Genomic DNA, 21,096 nt, shown 5'->3' with positions numbered 1-21,096 from the left:
TCTTATAATGCGTGTATTGAGTCGTTTCATTCTTATAATGCGTGTATTGAGTCGTTTCATTCTTTATAAAGCATGTATTGAGTCGTTTCATTCTTATAATGCGTGTATTGAGTCGTTTCATTCTTTATAAAGCGTGTATTGAGTCGTTTCATTCTTATAATGCGTGTATTGAGTCGTTCCATTCTTTATAAAGCGTGTATTGAGTCGTTTCATTCTTATAATGCGTGTATTGAGTCGTTTCATTCTTATAATGCGTGTATTGAGTCGTTTCATTCTTATAATGCGTGTATTGAGTCGTTTCATTCTTTATAAAGCGTGTATTGAGTCGTTTCATTCTTTATAATGCGTGTATTGAGTCGTTTCATTCTTATAATGCGTGTATTGAGTCGTTTCATTCTATGCTAAAGTTCACCTTCTGATTATGTAACATGCTTCTTCTATTTGAAAAATATATGGAATGTCATCATTGATCATGCAATCTCGTTAAAGGACACAACGCATGTTTCTAAACTTTTTCATTTTTTCAGCAAAATTAACTCTTTTTATGCCTAAAACTACTTTAAATGTGTTTTAAATGAAATATTTTGCGTAGTTTTCGAGTTTGAAAGCGATGAAATTCAAATCTTCCGATATGCATATTTTCTTTCGCTAGTTTACGCGCCATTTTGTGTGACGTCATATGCGCCCTCGGGTTTGAAAAATGTATTAGCCATTTCATAAACAGATTAGATTTAATCGACAAAAAACCAATTGTCACGTTAACGGCTTGTAAATAATAATGCATTAAGATGTTTTGTGCCGTGCTCGGGTGTACTAGTTGTCGGTAGAAAGGATTTAGACTGAGTATTTTTCAATTTTTCGATGGAAGGTACGAGAAAAAAGACGTGGATAATTTTTTTGTTGGAGCAAGAACTTTACCTTAAAAAACACACCCAGTCACCTTTTCAAACATCGCTTGGACAGAGACCCTGATAAACTGCGAGAAAATGGATATATCGAAGCTATAAGCACTGGTAGGCCTATAGCATACATTCTGTTTTGCTCTTCAAATTCAATACACACTCGGATCAACTGACCTTCACCTTGTAATAACATATATCGACGATATAATGTAACTTCTACCAACTGGTAGATTTACAACAACAAAAAATAAAGATACAAAATAATTGAACTTTTAATTATACAAATAATAGAATATTGTATTTCCTAACTTTAAATTGAATTATAAAATTATTTCTTTATTGAACTCGTAGCATCTTGAGTGCGTCAGTAGGCTATAACGCCGTGCTCCCACTTCGTACTTCCTAAAGACGTGCAGATCACAATTCAAAAATAGTAATAAGATTGCTTTATCAAAATAAAATAATGTGATTACCACTTTAAATTTGAATATTTTTATTGATTTGTGTGTGTGTTGTCTTTTTCTTTCTTTCCGAAATGCACGCGTGACAATAGCTTGGCATAGGGCCTAGTTGTCAACAATTTAACGTATCATAATTTGTCTAATCCAAAAAGAAATAATGATTGCACTGTATATTTTAGAAAAACAGCGCCAATTACAGATGTATAAAGGAATAACATCCCCAAACAGTTTGTAGACAGCGGCCCATATAAACATTATTTACTCACAATTTTGCCGATTTAATACACGCTTTACTCGCTATAATTTGGTATTTACATCGCTATATGTGTGCACTGGTGGCGAACACATATAAAACTCGGACAATTTATCAACATCGATTTAAACGATTCCCATGGGCACGAATTCTGCTCCTTTGTTAGCTGGCCTGTTTTTATATTCATATGAAGCAGAATTTATTCAAAAACTTCTACGTGAGAAGAAAAAATCTCTCGCTGTGACCTTCAATTCGACTTTTAGATATATCGATGACGTTTTGTCTATTAACAATGATAGCTTTCATTCATATGTCGATTTGATATATCCCTGTGAGCTCGAAATAAAGGACACCACAGAGTCGTCCACTTCTGCTTCATACTTAGATATTTTATTGAAAGTAGACATTAACGGCAAACTAACAACTCAACTGTATGACAAACGGGATGATTTCAGCTTCTCCATCGTCAACTTCCCACATTTATGCAGCAATATTCCATTATCACCTGCATATGGTGTTTATATATCTCAACTGATTCGATATGCAAGAGCTTGTTCTGGGTATAGTCAGTTTTTAAATCGAGGTAAGCTACTGACAAACAAGTTGATGGTACAGGGATTTCAACAGTCTCGATTGAAGTCAGCATTTCGCAAATTCTATGGTCGTTATAACGATCTAGTTTGTCAATACAACCTCGCATTGGGTCAAATGCTGTCTGACGTGTTTCATACCGATTGTTAAGCCGTTCTTGGCACACTGATTTTGACTGCGGATAACTCCGTTTACCTGATCAGGATATGGGGCTCACGGCGGGTGTGACCGGTCAACAGCGGATGCTTACTCCTCCTAGGGACCTGATCCCACCTCTGGTGTGTCCAGGGGTCCGTGTTTGCCCAACTATCTATTTTGTATTGCCTGTAGGAGTTATGAGATTGATCACTGTTCGTTATCTTCACCTTGCATGTTGCCCATGGTAAATTAATTAGGCCCCTAAAAGTTGAGTTTTTAATAATATCTCGCAGTACTTTCACAATCCGAAGGGCGCATGTGACGTCACTGTACCACGTGACTACCTACCTAATTAACTTGACTTTTTGAAATCGGGGCTTAGATTTAAGTCTGTATTGTGGTTAAATATCGCAAAATTTCGGCGAACGAACTATTAGAATTAATTACTATAAGCATAAAGAAGACAAAATGCATGTAATATTGTATACTTTGAAAACATGAGATGTGTCCTTTAAGGATTTTATTTTTTAAATCACTGGATAAGAAAATACGTATGTAGACCCTAATATCATCCTTGTATAAGGTACACACACAAATCCTGGACATCTGGCAGCGCGACTTTTGAAACATGGATTGATTGTATATTGTTTAACGTCCCTCTTGAGAACCTTTCACTCATATGGAGACATATAGTACAGTCGATGTAAATTGCACTATAACGTCATATTTCACTGTGACTTTGAAACCAAGCAATTATCAATAACAAAATAAAAGAAGATATCAGAAAGTTTCTATGGATTTTAGAAATGTTTGTGGTACTTTTCAAACAATTATTTTATCTACGGATTTGTCGATGATGTACCGCTGTAATGGAGACATTGGCCAAAACAATTTCGGTAATCCTCATCATTTTTCACCTTATGAAGATCATGTGACTCACATGTGTAATCATTGGAGCAAGCTAAATGAGCAAGTGAAGATACTGAATAGTGATCAAGCGCATAATTCCTATAAAGAATACAAAATGAAAAGTGGGGCAAACACGGACCCCCGAAGGTGTAAAATTTACCTTCTACCAGACGCATCGAATTTCAATCACTGTTATCATATGACGTGTTAAGTCATCCTTTACACACTGATTACTCCGTTTACCTGGTAAAGTTGGGTGTGACTGGTCGACAGGTAATGCTTACTCCTCCTGATCCCACCTTTAGTATATCCAGGGGTCCGTGTTTGCCTAACTCTCTATTTTGTATTGCTTATAGGAGGTATGAGATCGATCACTGTTCGTTATCTTTACCTTTCATCTTCACCTTTTCTAATTAAAGTACGATGATTGAAAAAGGAATCGAGTGTGAACATTCTGTAAAATTAACTTTTAAGTGCAAATGGTTCACGTGTCCTTCTCGTCCAGCAATAGGCTGACTGATCTTTTCTTTTTCATTTGTAAATGTGATAGGTATAAAGAATTACCACAATAGAGGTAAACATTTTCAGGTAGGGAGATATAGGAAGGAAACTTCATTATAACCCTTTCAAGAACGACTTGGCTATAATTTTCGATAACTGCGGCTCATTTTCCACATCTTAATGGTGTGTTTTGTCGATAAAACGATAAAAATCATCAATTTACTCTCAACTTCACTCGTAATTCAAAGGTTTGTTCTTGCTGACTCAGATTTACATCACGTGAATTTGAATGACAGCAAATGTGTTGTTTTTAAAAGAATATTTAGATACCTCTGTGGGGCCCGTATGAATATTCACATTGTCAATAATGGGTCTATACCATGCTACTTATAACTAAGTAATTATCAATCATTGTTTTAACGGTAACCCTTCCATGTCCCTATTGACCAATCAGTGGTTTTAAAATGAGGCAATCACCGCTTGTTGAGATTTGGCACTTACTTATCAAGCATAGTCTTTGATATCCCTGCTTCGTTCTTGTTTATCCTGGGTTATGTGAATCTCCCAGGTAAACTGAAGTTCACATCCGACTTTGATCTTGCTCTATTTTTACCACTTTTCCCCCAGGGTCTGTCAAATTCTGGGTATCCCCTCTGTTCACTTCCTCTGGACGCCATGCTCACCTTCTTCACGCATGTGTCTGGATACTGTTAGGAGGAGACTCAATGTTTTTGTATGGACTGTCAGAAAATATCAATTTATGTTATAAAACGATGATTTCAGCTTTAAAAATGTATTATTTTCATATTTAGGTTCATAAATTCAACTATGCAATAAAATTTGAGAAAGAAGTAAAATTGTAATTCATGCACAAAATGAGCTGTAGTGTCTATTTGATACAAGTCTAAGTTTGACAAATCATAAGAGATTTAAACTACAATCAATAATCAATTGTCTTTTATTTGAAAAGTCCATCTGATTGATTTTTTAGCCCTCTGAATCACCCAGACTGTGCCAGAGATGATGGCTACGAAGCTCGGACATGTAACCCACAGGTTTGTAAACAGACCAATGTTTTCAATGTTGCATACTGTTCATTTCACCATTTTAAGAAACTTCACAGTGATATAAAATATATCTTCTCAGAAGATTTGATCACACTCTGCCCCAAAGCAGTGACTTTAGACATCATATCTAAAGCCCAGTTTTTAAAATGGTTCTTTATTTCTTACATATGCATTTGAAACGAACAGATCTTAAACACTAACCACCCGTCTTGTATCTTAACGATAAACACTGCGCCGTGACCCAGAAACAAAGTGAAAGGTCCTCCATTATTCAAATTTGTGTGATATCATTAGATATATCGATTAGTTCACGTACTGTTTAGTCACTGGGGATTTTATAGGCTGTCCAGCAGCCCTGAAATTCCTTTTAAAAATCACTTCTTTTTTTTTAGTTTTACTAAAATTCCTAAAAATATATTGAATTCAAGGGGAAATCTTAAAAAGGCCCTAATTTTTCATGACAATTCCTTATTTTATTTTTATTTTTTACCTTAGCTACTCTAGCAGTTTTGAAAATGTATTGATTATAAATGTAGTTTGCAGATCTTATTCAGATAATGCTGTGAAAGGCAGTTGACTAGTGGATCCATGTCTCAAGCTTGTTTATTGGTTATGACTATGACAGAGGTGTTACTATTAAGGTTATAGCCAATAACAGCTGGGACAAATGGAACCCTGGAAGATGCCCTTCCTGCACTTACAGTAGTTTAGGTCACCTGAATAATCCAGGTGACCTATTGTCATTGGTATTCATCATCGTGCACCGTCCATTAACAATCTTACATTTTTAACTTCTTTTTGAAAACTGCATGGCGAATTGTTACAATTTTGGTGTGAAGCATCTCTAGGATAAGAGGAATATGAGAAATTTATTACCTTCCACCCCTGGGGTCTTGTGGGTGGGACCAAATATGCATTTACCAAAGGTCTCATTTTCAATAATCTTCTCTACTCCCACACATGTTGGAGAAAAACTCAATGCATGGATATGATGCCCATGAAGCTATCTACCTAAATTGTGAAATTCTTGGGTTCAGGCCCTTGGGCAGGGCCAATATGGCCATATAGTGAAAATGTTTAATCTTAGGATATTGTCATCTCAACTGCCATATATAATTATATGAGAAAAACTAAATGAATATGATGTTCATGAAGCTAATGCTATCTACTAAATTGTGAAATTCATGGGTCAGGGGTTCAGGCCCTTGGGCAGGTCAATATGACCACCTAATAAAAATGTATAACAATTATATTTTCTTCTCTACTTTCACAGTCATGGGAGATAAATGCACGGTATAATATCCGTAATGACGTCTTCCTAAATTGTGAAATTCATGGGCTAGGGGTTGAAATTGATTTAAATGTTTCAAACTTCTATTTTTCCTTCTTCTGTAAATGAATACATATTTTGAAAGATCACAAACATGTGCACCAAGGACTTCATATTAAGATTTAAATGCAAGCTATGATACTCAGGTGACCATTAAGGTCCGTGGGCCTCTTGTTAGTTTCTTTATTGTCAAATTTGCAAAGGTAAATCCATTTAAATGTCTAAAACTATCCTTATTTAGTTATAAAATTCCTAATTTTTGCCCTACAATTTCAACATCTTAACTCTAGAATTAGCCTTAATTTTTTGTCAACCTGGACAGCCTGGATTTATTTCATTCTGAGAGTGCTAGTGTGTATCTAAATGAAAAGTGAAGATAACGAACAGTGATCAATATCATAACTCCCACAAGGAGTACAAAATAGAGAGTTTGGCAAACACGAATCCTTGGACACACCAGAGGTGTTTTTTCATACTGAAAATTGGCAGGGGATGCTTACTCCTCCTAGGCACCTGCTCCCACCTCTGGTATATCCAGGGGTCCGTGTTTGCCCAACTCTTTCTCTTGTATTGCTTATATGGGTTATGAGATTGATCGCTGTTCATTATCTTTGCCTTTCATATATCTTTCATGATCGATGTTCCTGCTTCGAACCAGTTTCAGTGACCTCTGTCCTAAAACACTCATTGGGAATTGAAGCAACTTTAATTTTGCTTTGGTATGTTTACAGAAACGAAGAAGTATCACAAATGCATGTGTTTGACACCTCAGAATTATAAAAACGTATAGTACGAACATTAAAATAAGGTATTAGACACGTCAAAACAAAAGTACATACCATCTATCCGTCAGCCTGAAATAATAACTAGATTGGTTTAGAAATTCATTTCAAAATTAAGGATTATCTCCCTCATGCATATACATACAATGTAGTTGAAATAGTATATTCTGTGATGCAGTAACAATGTAGTTTCTCTTATTCGAATAACATATTTATATTAATTAATGAATAGTTCTGGATATTTTATTGAGATAGGTGATAAGATTTAGAAATTCATTTCAAAATTAAGGAATATCTCCCTCATGTATAGCTCTTATCCTTAGACGAATTTGACTCCACTTTTTGGCACTCTGTTTTCCCCTAAAATAGCTCTTACAAGTTTATTATTTCGGATTTCAAACATTTCGATTGAGCATCACTGAAGAGACATCATTGTCGAAATGCGCGTCTGGTGCATCAAAATTGGTTCCGCATAAGTTTTACATTACATGAGGAAAATATTTTGGTTCCAGCTGACAAAGCTTGTAACAACATTGTCTTTGTAAGACTCATTATTACAACTGTCTTTCAATAGAAATTGGCATCTAATAATCCATCTTATACTCCAGTCCCCTTTCAAAAGATAAAATTCTTTAAAACCATGTCTCAGTTTTCAACACATTTAATACCCCAGTTTACGTACTGGAACTTAAAAAAAACTTACAGAGATACATGGCTGCAACCAGTATATGCTGTAGCAATCCCCTACACATGTATTTTTGAAGTAGAAACTTTAAACGTATGCCACAACATATGCTATAAGTGCTGTCAAACAAATGTGGATTCCAATAGATTCTAAAGAACTTTTAGGAAATTTGAAATCAAAATTTTTCTCAAATCAAAATTATAAACATCTATGACTTTTCAACACTTCACGACCAATCCTCACGATCAATTAACAAACTCTGCAGTGCCTAGATATAGACCATATTATATTTATTCCACCTACGTGTTCTTGTTCTTCATGTCTTTTTTTCAACTATAGTTCAGCTGGACATGTCATTACTGGTGATGTTGATATACATGTAGTTGAAAATGTGGATCTCAAATCACTTATTCTAAAAGGTCCTAAATAGAGAGAACCTCGGTCTTTCAATTTGCGACAGAACTTCATCTCTATTATGAATTCTGTCGAAGATTATACCAGACGGAGGGATAAATACGAAAACAAGAACTTGATACATTGTCAGAATGGATTAAAAGTGTAGGAGAAATATTTTAAATCCCGCATTAGACACATCAAAATAAAAGTACATACCATCTATCCTTCTGTGTTTAGTAAACCTGAAGTGATGAAAGAATTAGATAGGTTACATGAGGAAATTATTTTGGTTCCAACTGACACAACTTTTAACAACATTGTCTTTGTTTGTATGGCTCATTATTACAACTGTATTTTAAACAAGCTTGGCATTAATTCCACTTTTGGTAATCGTACTTATACTCCAACTGCCCTTTCAAAAAATGAAATTCTTCACAACCATGTTTCAGTTTTATACACATTTAATATCCCATTCAATGGTTCGGATGAATATGAGTTACCGTACCTATACTGGATTCCTAAACTTCATAAAACCCATACAAACAAAGATACATTGATGGATCCAGTAAGTGTTCTACCAAGCCTCTATCTTTGCTCCTCACGAAAATATTAACAGTTCTGAAAGAGAGACTTCAAACGTACTGTGCCATTACATGTGCCAGAAGTGATGTGAATCAAATGTGGATTCTAAAAAATTCTAAGGAACTTTTAGTAAAGTTGAAATCGCAAAGCTTTTCTCAAATCAACAACATCAAACCGTATGACTTTTCAACACTTTACACGACCATGCCTCACGATAAATTAAAGACTACACTTTTTTACATCATAGACAGTGATGAGTTATGAGATTGATCACTGTTCGTTATATTCACCTTTCATTTAAGACTAGGCCTGTTGGCATAATCGAACAGTACTCCTTTATTAGCTGATTGATTGCTTATGGTTCTACGCCGTTTTGGCAATATTTCAGCCATTTTACGGCGGTGACGTGTTTTTATATTTTTGCGAGGTAGAATTTATCCTAAAGCTTCTTCATGAGAAAAAACATATCTTACTGTTGCCTTCAATTAGACATATAGATATATCGACGACGTTTTATCTTTTAACAATAAAATTTTTCAATCATATGTCAATTCGATATATCCCAGTGAAGTCGAAATAACAGACACCCCAAAGACTTTCACATCTGCTTCCTACTTGATATTTTACTGAACATAGATGGTAACAGCACACTAACAACTCAACTGTATGACAAACGGTATGATTTCAGCTTCTCCATTGTCAACTTCCCATATTTATGTAACAATATTTCATTATCATCTGCATATGGTGTTTATATCCTTCAACTGGTTCGATACGCAAGATCATGCTCTGCGTATAATCAGTTTTTAAATCGAGTCAGACTACTGCCAAATAAGTTACAGGGCTTTCAATAGTATTGTTTAAAGTCAACATTTCGCAAAGTATATGGTCGTTACAACCATCTAGTATATGTAATTTACCAATACAACCTGTCATTAGGTCAAATGCTGTCTGACGTATTTCATGAAAGGTGAAAATAACGAACAGTGATCAATCTCATAACTCCTATAAGCAATTCATATCAGTTGCTAGGCCGTTCTTTCCACACTGATTACTCGGTTTACCTTATCAAGATATAGGGCGGGTTTGACCGGTCAACAGGGGATGCTTATTCCGCTTAGACACCTGATCCCACCTCTGATATGTCCAAGGATCCGTATTTGCCCTACTCTGTGTTTTGTATTCTATATTACGAGATTGATCACTGTTCGTTATTTTTACCTTTTCATACTAGATATCAGAGTTTAAATACATATTATTTAAGGTCGGTATGTCTGTCTGTCCACAATTCCCATCTGTGTAATACCTTTTTAGGTCACCTTGGTCACTTATGTGACCTATTGCTATTGGTCTGCATCCATCGACGTGCGTCGTCCATTAACAACTTTGTCCCAGAAACTACTGGGCCAATCTTGACCAAATTTGGTATGTGGCATTTGTAGGTGAAGGAGACGGCAAATTATAAATTTCATTACCCCCACCCTAAGGGGCTTTAATTTTGGGGTAAAAACTGATAATTGATGTATTTCTTTAAAAATCTTCCTCTTTACTACTGGGCATCTAGCAGAGAAAGTGAGTTTATAGTAATGATGAGCAAGGAAGCTTTTACCAAAATTGTAAATTTCATGATCCGGGGGGTAGAGGTTCTGACCCCAGGGCGGGGCCAAACTTACTATATAGTGTTTATGTGTAAAACACTTAAATTACATCTTCTTTAGTGCTATTGATACTAAATTGAAACTAAACTAAATGGATATTTAGAAAGAGCTGATAGTTCTTTACCAAAATTGTAAATTTGATTATCCAAGGGGTTGGTGTTTTGGTATCGGGTGGGGGCCAGAATGGTCAGTTATTAAATGTGTGAACACTACAAATTTATAACTTCTTCTCGATAACCACCTTTCCAATTCTTTTCAAATTTGGCATGAATCATCTTTGGAACAAGGGGGACATAAATTGTAATTTTCAGGACTCCTGCACCCCTGAGGTCTTAGGGTGGGGGCAAAAACTGCTCAAAATCGACCAATTTTCAAAGCCTTCATCTCTAGAATCGCAAATGTTTAAGAAAAACTAAATGGACAATGATGAAGGACTCTACTAAAATTGTAAATTTCATGATTCCCCAGGGTAGGGGTTGACCCCAGGGTGGGACCAAACTTAGTATATAGTGTTTATGTATAAGTTTGCTGATACTATATAAAATCTAAATGCTTGCCTAGGAATAGCAGGAAAGGATGTACAAAAAATAGTGAATTTTACATCCCAGGGTTTTGACTCCAGGATGGGTTCAAATTAGTCATATGTTTTAATGTTAATACACCTATTATATTATGTAAAGCCTTTCATCAGTGTATGCACTTTTAAGGGGCATTGAAGTTTTAAGAACACGTCTTGTTTTATATTGTTGCTGAACATTAAAATTCAGCTTAGAAATTGAGAACAGGAATTTTTTTCTAGATTTCATAGCCTTTGGGAGTAGTGATACTTTTTCACTAGTAATAAGGTGACCGATAAGGCCAGTGGGCCTCTTGTTAATTATACTGGACAGAAACGAGAAGAGTTGTTTGACAAAGAAAAATATCAAGGTCAAATTTCTAGCAAGCAGGTATAGCCATTGTTGTAGAAATAAGTTTTCACAAACATAACTTATTTTATTCAGTTCCATGTAATTTAATCAGATTTAATTCATTCGTCAACTTGAAATACTCTGATTTATTTGTCATCCCCATTATATCGCCAGGTATCTATTCTGATAAACGTCTTTAAAATCTCATCGAAGACATCTTTATCCTTAAGAGAATGTCGTTCCATTTTTCATTTCAGCCCTGTCCATTCGACAATTCAAACACTAACGCTCTCATAAATCAGAGGGCATCTGAAGCTTGCAAAAGATTGTCACGGAATGGTGCGTTCGATTCCCTGTTATATACTTATGCTGGAAGGGTATTCAATCCACATGGTATGCAATTTTCATCAAACTATTTTATCTTAATCATTTTGTGTAAAGTAGGTATTCACTTCGTGCCACTTTAAAAGTATACTCCTGATAATGACAGGACTCATCACACATGATAATAATTAACTTTTTATTCTTTTTAATGTCAACCAGCTCATGGAAAGTGCGAGATTCTTTGCGCTCCCGTGGCCGGGCACAAAACACCTGCGTTTACCAGATTTGGTTTGATGCCACAAGGAACGCCCTGTCCTGGAATGCTGGATAAGATGGACATCAATGACTGGCCTCGTAGACAAGGTTACAGCGCCCGGTGTTTAGACGGCTACTGCAAGGTATGCGATGACGCATTGAATAATATTAAAATCATCTTACAATGATTTAGTAATTAACAAAATAATCTACCCACGTTTATTGTCCATTGATCCCGTGGGATCCGGGTTAGAATAGGTCCTCAGTATCCCATGCTTGGCGTAAGAGACGGCTAAATGCAGTGGTACTTTGGATGAAACCGCAAATAAAAAAAGAGTAATTTTTCACTTATATGGAGACGACACTATTACTGGTGAAGGGCTGCAAAATTGAGGACGCTACTCGGAGCTTAAGGCCTTTGAGCAGGGAGGGGTCTTTATCGTGCCACACCTGCCTCGGTTTTTGCGGTCTCTTCTGAAGGACCGCCCCATTTAGTCGCCACTTAGGACAAGCAAGGGATACTGAGGTCTTCTTCTAACCTGAATCCCAACGTGACAAGTATAACTGATAATGTAATTATTAAGCATTCGCTATATTTCCATAGAATGGTTGTATGTGACATTGTGAAAGGAGGTCTACCCTTTTAAACATACATTCATTTATTTTAGAATAAATCTTTCATTACTCTATAATTCATTGCTTTGTCTTATAATATTATACCTGTTACAATTTTAGAAATTTGGTTGCGATGGTGTGTTAAATGGAGGTACTTTTGATGAATGTGGTGTCTGTAATGGAGATGGATCATCATGTGACGTCGTAAAGGGTACATTTACGGAGTTATCTACCAAAGGTATGACATCATTATGTAATGGTGTCAATATTTTAAAACGAATTTCCAGAATATTCATCAAAATTAAAAATAAACTCTGTATTTGTACTTATTATAGGTTCTAGGAAAGTCATTACAGAAATACCAGTCGGAGCCTATAACATACAGTTTGAGTTTGGATATTATACAATGAAGCAGAACTTTCTAGGTAAGACTTATCTAGACGTGGGAAAGGTTAAGTAGATGTTCGTAGTCGTGAGTGACAATGCGTATATGGTTTCTCGTGTGTGCTGACCTTGACCTAAAGCATATTTTCCTGTATCTCATATACTGAAGAATTCCAGGTCACTGATATATACAATATCACACGGCCTCTCACCTCTGTCGGCGCGGGTTCGAATCCCGCTCGCGCCGGTAAGTGAGGAAGTTTCCCAGTTTACTTTCGGAGGGTCGGTGGGCTCTTCCCAGATACATTGACAATACCTGGGTTCTCTCTTCCACCAATAAAACTGGGCGCCACCAGATAGCTGAAAAATTGTTGAGTGTGGCGGAAAACATCAATCAATAAATCGTTCATTCCTAGGAATGCCAGAATATCTTCCAACTTCAATCATTAATTTATGAGTTGATATCCGTAACTTACAATTAGATCTTCTAATATCAATTTTTTTTTATTTTATTAAGATAGTTCTCAAAACCAAAGTACTCATTAAGTTTAAATAAGTGCATAGTTTCCCATCAATTAATTTATTTCGATTATTGTATTTATCACCGAGTGGTTTTTTTTTGGGGGGGGGGGGGGTTGTTTGTTTGTTTTGTTTTTTGTTTTTTTACAATTTAAAAAAAAATCTATACTGACTAAAATCTCTGAACGGATATCCAATTTTAACATATTCTAAAGCTTTTTCTATTAGTGAGTACCATGACAGTTTGTTGTTGAAATGCAAAGATTTACTACATATAGATGTAGTCTATATTCATTTAGGTTTTCAAGCCTGTACCAATAATAAATGATTGATTTCAAAATATCATAATGTAAAGGGAATTTCCCCAATTTTGATAGTTACAGCAAAATTTGTACTTTTCTTATGTACACCAAGAATAAATTTAGAATATTTTTGATGAAGCTTCTCACAGTGAAGTGATTTAAAAAGTTTGTCTGGATCAAATGGTGATAATTTTAATTTATTCCATTAACCTATGTATCCATCCCATATGTCCAATTACAGTGAAGCATTATACTATGGGTAGTTTTTAATGATATGTTGAAATGTGCATGTACATTTTAACTTTCAGTTACACATCATCAATTGATAATCATTACTTTAAGCTTAGTTTGCCGAGAACTTTATGTTTGAAAATAGAATATGTCGTTTTAAACCTGATATGAAACATTACCCATAGGTCAGGGGTCCAAGGCCCTAGGGCGGGACCAATATGGCCATATAGTGAAATTGTATCAAATCTTGCAAAATCATATTCTTTCCTCTCATCCCGTCGGGATCCGGGTTAAAATAAGTTCTCCGTTCCTCTTGCTTGTCGTAAGATCGACTAAATTGGGCGGTAATTCGGATGAGACCTCAAAAACCGAGGTTCCATGTCACAGCAGGTGTGGCACGATAAATATCCCTTCCTGCTCAAAGGCCGTAAGTGCCGAGCATAGGCCTAAATTTTGCAGCCCTTCACCAGCAATGATGACAGCTCTATATCAGTGAAAGATTCACGAGAGGGACGTTAAGCAATATACAATCTTTATTCCCATATATATTTGAGAAAAACTAGATGTAGTATGATGATATCCACCAAGCTTTCTTCCTGAATTGTGAAATTTTTGACCAGGTGTTATGCCCTGCGGCGAGGTCCGTAAGGCCACATAGTGAAAAATGTATCAAATCTTAGAAAATCTTCTTTTCTCTCATCCATATTTGAGGAAAACTAAATGTATGATGATGTCCATGAAGCTCTCTACCTAAATTGTTGTATCCATTACTCCTGTGTCAGAAGTTCAGGCCCTTGAGTTATATGCTTCAAACTTGCATTTTTCCTTCTGTAATTAAACAAAATTATATGCATTTTTGAAACATCATAAACATGTACACAAAATACTAAATTGAGGCTTATATGCACATGCAAGGTGAAGATAACGAACAGTGATCAATCTCATAACTCCTACAAGCAATACAAAATAGATATTTGGGCAAACACGGACCCCTGGACACACCAGAGGTGGGATCAGGTGCCTAGGAGGAGTAAGCATCCCCTGTTGACCGGTCACACCCACCGTGAGCCCCATATCCTGATCAGGTAAACATATGAGACTCCCTGTATGGGCTATGATACTCAAGTGACCGTTAAGCCCCTAAACATCTTGTGTAAATAGGTTTATTTAATCACATCCCCATGCTCTTCTTTTCAGCTGTATAGATTTCAAACATCATTTCAAAAACCAAGGTAGAAATCTGAATTTCTAAGATAACATTTTATATTACACAAACTACTTTATTATTTGATTTATTTTCAAACAACGTGGTAATGTAATCAAATTCTCAACATATGAACAATATATGATACATTTACGCAATACTGGAAATAGCAAGGCAAAACTAGGTACACCTTGACCTTCAGAGACCTACATTGTAGATTGGCCCATACTCCCTGTATTGTTTTATGCATAAACTACACCTTTCTTAGAAATGTACACCAAAGATGATGCTGTCGTTCTGGCTAGTTTTATTCCAAGCAGCTGGATATTTTGGGCAACGGAAAACCCTGTCACCTTCGCTGGCACTTATTGGTACTATACATACTACCATTCATATCTCTACGCAAAAGGGCCATTAACTGAACCAGCCATCATGAAGGTATTAATGCCTCCTAACTTTACGATTTCATGTTTTCTTCACTATCGGTATTCTACCGTAAGATACATCAGTTCTATTAACAGTTTTAATTTGCAGATTTTCCAGAGGGGAGATTTTGATAATACGGGAATTCACTTTGTCTATTCTCTTCCAAAGTCTGGTAGGTTGGTTCTTATTTCTGGTATAAATTTTTATCAATTCACCCGTAAAAAAAAAAGGCTGAATTGAACTTTTAAAAGTGATAATTATATATATATGTTCAGTCCACTGAAAAGTCGTTGTTGGACTGCTTAGTACTGACTGAGGTATCGAGTTGATGTTTCCAATGTACCATTTGACGTCATCGCATTGACATTCGTTGGTTCTTGGATTAACTCATAATTATCCGTGAAAAATGTGTGTTCATCAGAAACCCATATCCTTAATTTCCGTGATTTCCGAGACTGGAACAATTGTAATATCAACTCTACGAATAAGAATATATCTAATAAAGCAGATTTGCTGATTTATCAAACGGAGATATCTAAAACCTTGTGCATGACAGAGGCAGTGATAATACAAACATGTAATTAAGGTGGCTGAGCGTCTTTTAGTGGAATACTCGTACATCAGAGAAAAACATGGATCTACGTTTGAGATCTTTTTCGACGGAAAATCATATTCTTCATGAAAGATGTAAATTTACAAAGGTATAAGAAAACATTTATGAAGTAGGTCTTGGTCTGCATGTGTTTTGTTGGATCCTCGGACCAAACTATTGTCTACGGCTTCGGACAACATTATGGTCCCCTGATCTAACAAAACACACGTGAAATGTGCAAAATGAATACAATCCAAATAAGAAGTATAGGGGATAAAAATACTTTGCAATATGTTTTGATTGGCATTGATAATCACAAGATCAAGTTAGCTGCAATTCTAACCTCTATCCTCCGGAACTTTTAAATAATGAAGACATGTACGTGATACAAAGACATATTATACATATGTAACCACAACAATGACAGGCTGCAGTTGATGAGAGGCAACCTGTACAGCCGTCCAATCGCGATCCTTGGCTAAGTATGATATCCCGATAAAGTGTCCCCATTATATTTATATCCTTATTCCAAAACAATATAAATCAGGTGAGGATTGAGGCCCATGGCCTGCTGCAAAGAATAGTACAGACTCAAACTTTTATTTTTAAAGTGAAGAATTGTCAAGGGCAGTGCTCTAATGGAGGAACGTTTAATACAAAACTGTGTGCTTGTAATTGCGCCAGTGGATTCTATGGTGAGTTCTATCTTGTATTAATTCATTATTTGAGTGATTTCGTGATTCGTTCCGACACTCATTGTGATCATTTTGGCAGTAATTCTGTGATTCATACTGTCAATTATTGTGATTCATTCTGTCAATCATTCTTTGATTCATTCTTTCAGTCCTTCTGTGATTCATTCTGTAGAACAGCTTGTAAATTATCATAGAATTCATTCAGCCATGCTGTTGTTTATATAGTAATGCGTCATTCATTCATCCTGTATTTATTCTGTGATTTATTCTTCTTGTCATTATGTGATTTATTCAGTCACTCTCTTATGATTCTTTCTATGATTCATTCTGTCAAACATTTTGTGATCATGTTTTCAGTCATATTACGATTCTGTCAGTCATTCTGTGATTTATTCTGTCAGTCACTCTGTCAGTCATTCTGTGATTTATTCTGTCAGTCATTCGGTGATTTATTCTGTCAGTCATTCGGTGATTTATTGTGTGATTTATTCTGTCAGTCACTCTGTGATTTATTTTGTCATTCTTTCTGTGATTTATTCCGTCAGTCACTCTGTGATTTATTCTGTCAGTCACTCTGTGATTTATTATGTCAGTCACTCTGTGATTTATTCTGTCAGTCATTCTGTGATTTATTCTGTCAGTCTTTCTGTGATTCATTCTGTGATTTATTCTGTCAGTCATTTTGTGATTCATTCTGTCAGTCATTCTGTGATTTATTTTGTCAGTCTTTCTGTGATTTATTCTGTCAGGCATTTTGTGATTTATTTTGTCAGTCATTCTGTGATTCATTCTATCAGTCATTCTGTTATTCATTTTGTGAGTCTTTCTGTGATTTATTCTGTCAGTCACTCTGTGATTTTTTTTTTGTCAGTCTTTCTGTGATCTATTCTGTCAGTCATTCTGTGATTTATTTTGTCAGTCTTTCTGTGATTTATTCTGTCAGTCACTCTGTGATTTTTTTGTCAGTCTTTCTGTGATCTATTCTGTCAGTCATTCTGTGATTTATTTTGTCAGTATTTCTGTGATTCATTCTGTGGTTTATTCTGTCAGTCATTCTGTGATTTATTTTGTCAGTCTTTCTGTGATTTATTCTGTCAGTCATTCTGTGATTTATTTTGTCAGTCTTTCTGTGATTCATTTTGTGATTTATTCTGTCAGTCATTCTGTGATTTATTTTGTCAGTCATTCTGTGATTCACTCTATCAGTCATTCTGTTATTCATTTTGTGATTAGAAGATTTTTGAGTAAGTCATGTGATTCATACTGTCAATCATTTCGCGATTAATTCTTTCAGTCATTTGTTATTATCTTGTCTGTGTTTTGGTGAATTATTCTGTCAGTCATTCTACGATTTAGTGTGTAAATCATTTTGTCTCTCAGCAATTCTGTAATTCTTCCTGTCAATAATTTGGATTCATTTGTCAGTGATTCTGTATTTCATTCTGTTAGTCATTATATATTTGCTTTACTTTGTCAGTCATCTGATTTATTCTGTTATTCATTCACACTATGGTTCATTTTGTGACTTATTCCATCATTTATTATGTCTTCAGTACATTTGCTCAGCACTCTTGCAGCTGTATGCCGTTGTGATACAAGTATTTATACACATTTTGCCAGACAGCTGCAGTTTGCATAGTATTTATCGAGATATCAAAATTTATTTGCTGAGTGATTCTTATGCTTTTATCAAGAGGCAATTGCTTTCTATTATATCTGCAGAATCAACTATTTATCATTAAAATATTTAGCAATAAGTATAAACTCACAAATTCTACTTTGGATGGTAATTCTAAATCAAGAAATGTCTATAAAGTATTTTTATATGGCCTTGAAAGTATAGTTTCTAATTAGGTGAGAATGTTTAGATCAAAAGATATATGTACAATAGTTAATCTATGCTATATTTCCTTGCATTAATTTAGTCTAATGTTTTTTACACTCAGGAATTGACTGCAGCAGTCGATGCAACACCTTCTGCTACAATGGCGCAACAGTGGATCAGTCCAACTGCGCATGTCAGTGCAATGACAATCAGGCCGGAAGTCTTTGTAAATGTGCGCCAGGGTACACTGGAAAAAATTGCACAATACATACCTAAATGTTCCTTGTGTGTGCAATATCAATAAACTAAATTATCAATTCTGGATTTTATACATTTTAGTTCACCAGATCTGAAAACACACGTCAGTTTTTCTAACCACATTTCGTACAGCGTCTGTCTGTCCGTCCGTAAACTTTTAACATTTTCGACTTCCCTAGACTATTTTTAATCGAATTCCCACAAATCATCTTACGGTTAAAAAAAGAGTCAGTTTTTTCTTTGAGATAATTAAGAAACAGTGAACATTTGGTGGGGTCATTTAAAAATGTTTTTTCTGAAGAACCAATGGGCCAAAACAGAAGAAACTTATTTTAAAGCATTTTCAGTTAATACTGATTTCATTTTTTAATCATGGCCGCAGTAGGATGAAAGGCGACGATAAGGTCCATAGAGTTTGGGGCCTCAATATATATCATGATTTTAATGAGAATAAAGAGGGGTATCAGATACCAAGGATGATTAAGCATCCCCTTTTGACCGGTCACACCTGCAGTGAGCCCTCCTTCCTATCGGTAGTCGGATCAATTCGTAGTCAAAATCAGTATGTAAAGAACGGCTTACCAATTGGTATTAAACACGTCAGAGAGCATTCGACCTAATGACAGGTTGTATTTGCAAATAAGATCATTATAACGATCATATAATTTGTTGAATGCTCACTTCAAACGAGATCGTTGAAAGGCCTCTACCATCAATGTATTTGTCTGTAGCCTGCCTCGATTTAAAAACCGATCATGGGCAGAACAAGCACTCTTGTATCAGTTGAGAGACATAAACAGCATATACAGGTGAGTTTCAGCAGGTTAAAACATTTACGGAATTTCCTTTGTCTTCAAAACTTGGAAATAACTAATGTGATACTAATATATACACATTTTGTAATCCCATGTGAATGTTTACACACCAGGACTAAAATTTGCCTTCGCGCAACTTCTACATCTTGTAATAAATGGGAAGATGTATATGTTGATAAGGATTTTGTTTATTTCGCATGATATTGGAATCCAAGGTGAAGATAACGAACAGTGATCAATCTCATCAATCCTATAAAAGAGATACATGTGCCTAGGAGAAGTAAGCATCCCCTTTTGATCGGTCACACCCGCTGTGAGCCCTACATGTATATCTTGATCAGGTAAACGGAGTAATTTGTAGTTAAAATCAGTTTCTTTCCGATTCTTTAAAACATACAGTGAGTTTGTCTTCGCAGTGTCAAAAGTTTGACTTCATTCGAAAGGTAAACTGATGAAAATTCATCTACTTAAAACATAAAGATACTGCGTTTGAAGATTATTATCTTCACGTTCCGAATAAAATAAACATTTTAGATCTTAATATCAAAAATGTTTCATCAAGTAAGATTTAAGTGTAGGTAACCCTACTTTCCTTCAGAAACTATTATCTTCCCAAACATTTCGTCTAGAACTCCATCTTTTTGTCGTAACACGTGACTTTAGAATCGACATAGCGTCAGCAGCTTAACAAGAGCTTCCAGGATTTGCATTCTAAGGCTAAGGAAAGGAAATCTGCAGGACATTATTATCATCGTAAATCAATCACTTCCATTAAAATATCTCTAGTTTCCGTGTACCAAGTCCGAGGTCTATCTAGCATTTCCTACATATACTAAATAAACATCCGGATCGGAAACATCGAAGTCATTTAACAAAATGAAATTTTCAGAATATCACTGCTATTGTAATATATCATTTTAGAATACGGTAATGGTACCATCTCTAGCTTCCTAGTTTTAAGTTCTACGTCAATTCTTGATATTGAAGGTATCTGGGAAATATAACTTACAGGATACCACTACTGATAGAATATAGGAATGGCAACATATCTTACTGCCCAGTTCCAAGTCCGAGATCTGTTACCATACATATTGAATAAACATCGAGCTCGAAAACATTAAAGTCCTCTAACTAGGGAAATTAGATCATCAGAATAATATGATCATCGTAAAATATCACAACGGTAAAAATGTGTTGATGGGTACCGTGCCTAGTTCCCGAGTACCAAGTCCGAGATTTATCTTTAATTTTCTGAGGGTACCAAATAAACTTCAGGCTCAACAGTGATGGCCCCTAATTAGGGAAATTCAATTTACAGCATATCATTAGCAATGTAATACGTCACTACTGTAAAATATGTAGAATTAAAGGTCATACGAGAAGATTTTAGAATTAAGTATAGATTACAAATGATCAAATTTGAAATTTTCAAACTACTCACTCAGTATATTTGAAATTTAAAACCAAATCACTTTTTAAAACCCTATT

General features: G+C 35.4%; 1 protein-coding gene across 1 annotated transcript in view; it reads left to right on the top strand.

The window, feature by feature from the left end:
* LOC125658021 (A disintegrin and metalloproteinase with thrombospondin motifs 1-like) overlaps window positions 1-18,847 on the top strand; it is a 32,350-nt gene extending 13,503 nt beyond the window's left edge. Inside the window, exons 10-18 of the mRNA XM_048889052.2 lie at window positions 4,747-4,810; window positions 11,421-11,556; window positions 11,707-11,885; window positions 12,478-12,595; window positions 12,693-12,782; window positions 15,266-15,435; window positions 15,532-15,595; window positions 16,627-16,710; window positions 18,657-18,847. Coding sequence (XP_048745009.2) covers window positions 4,747-4,810; window positions 11,421-11,556; window positions 11,707-11,885; window positions 12,478-12,595; window positions 12,693-12,782; window positions 15,266-15,435; window positions 15,532-15,595; window positions 16,627-16,710; window positions 18,657-18,811 — 1,060 coding nt within the window. The 3' untranslated portion in view covers window positions 18,812-18,847. The remainder of the gene's footprint in view (window positions 1-4,746; window positions 4,811-11,420; window positions 11,557-11,706; window positions 11,886-12,477; window positions 12,596-12,692; window positions 12,783-15,265; window positions 15,436-15,531; window positions 15,596-16,626; window positions 16,711-18,656) is intronic.
* Window positions 18,848-21,096: the final 2,249 nt, after the last annotated feature.

Source organism: Ostrea edulis, chromosome 9 (genome assembly GCF_947568905.1).
Source record: "Ostrea edulis chromosome 9, xbOstEdul1.1, whole genome shotgun sequence".
NCBI lineage: Eukaryota > Metazoa > Mollusca > Bivalvia > Ostreida > Ostreidae > Ostrea > Ostrea edulis.
Note: the sequence above shows the minus strand (reverse complement) of the source record. Positions and strands in the feature narration are given on the sequence as shown.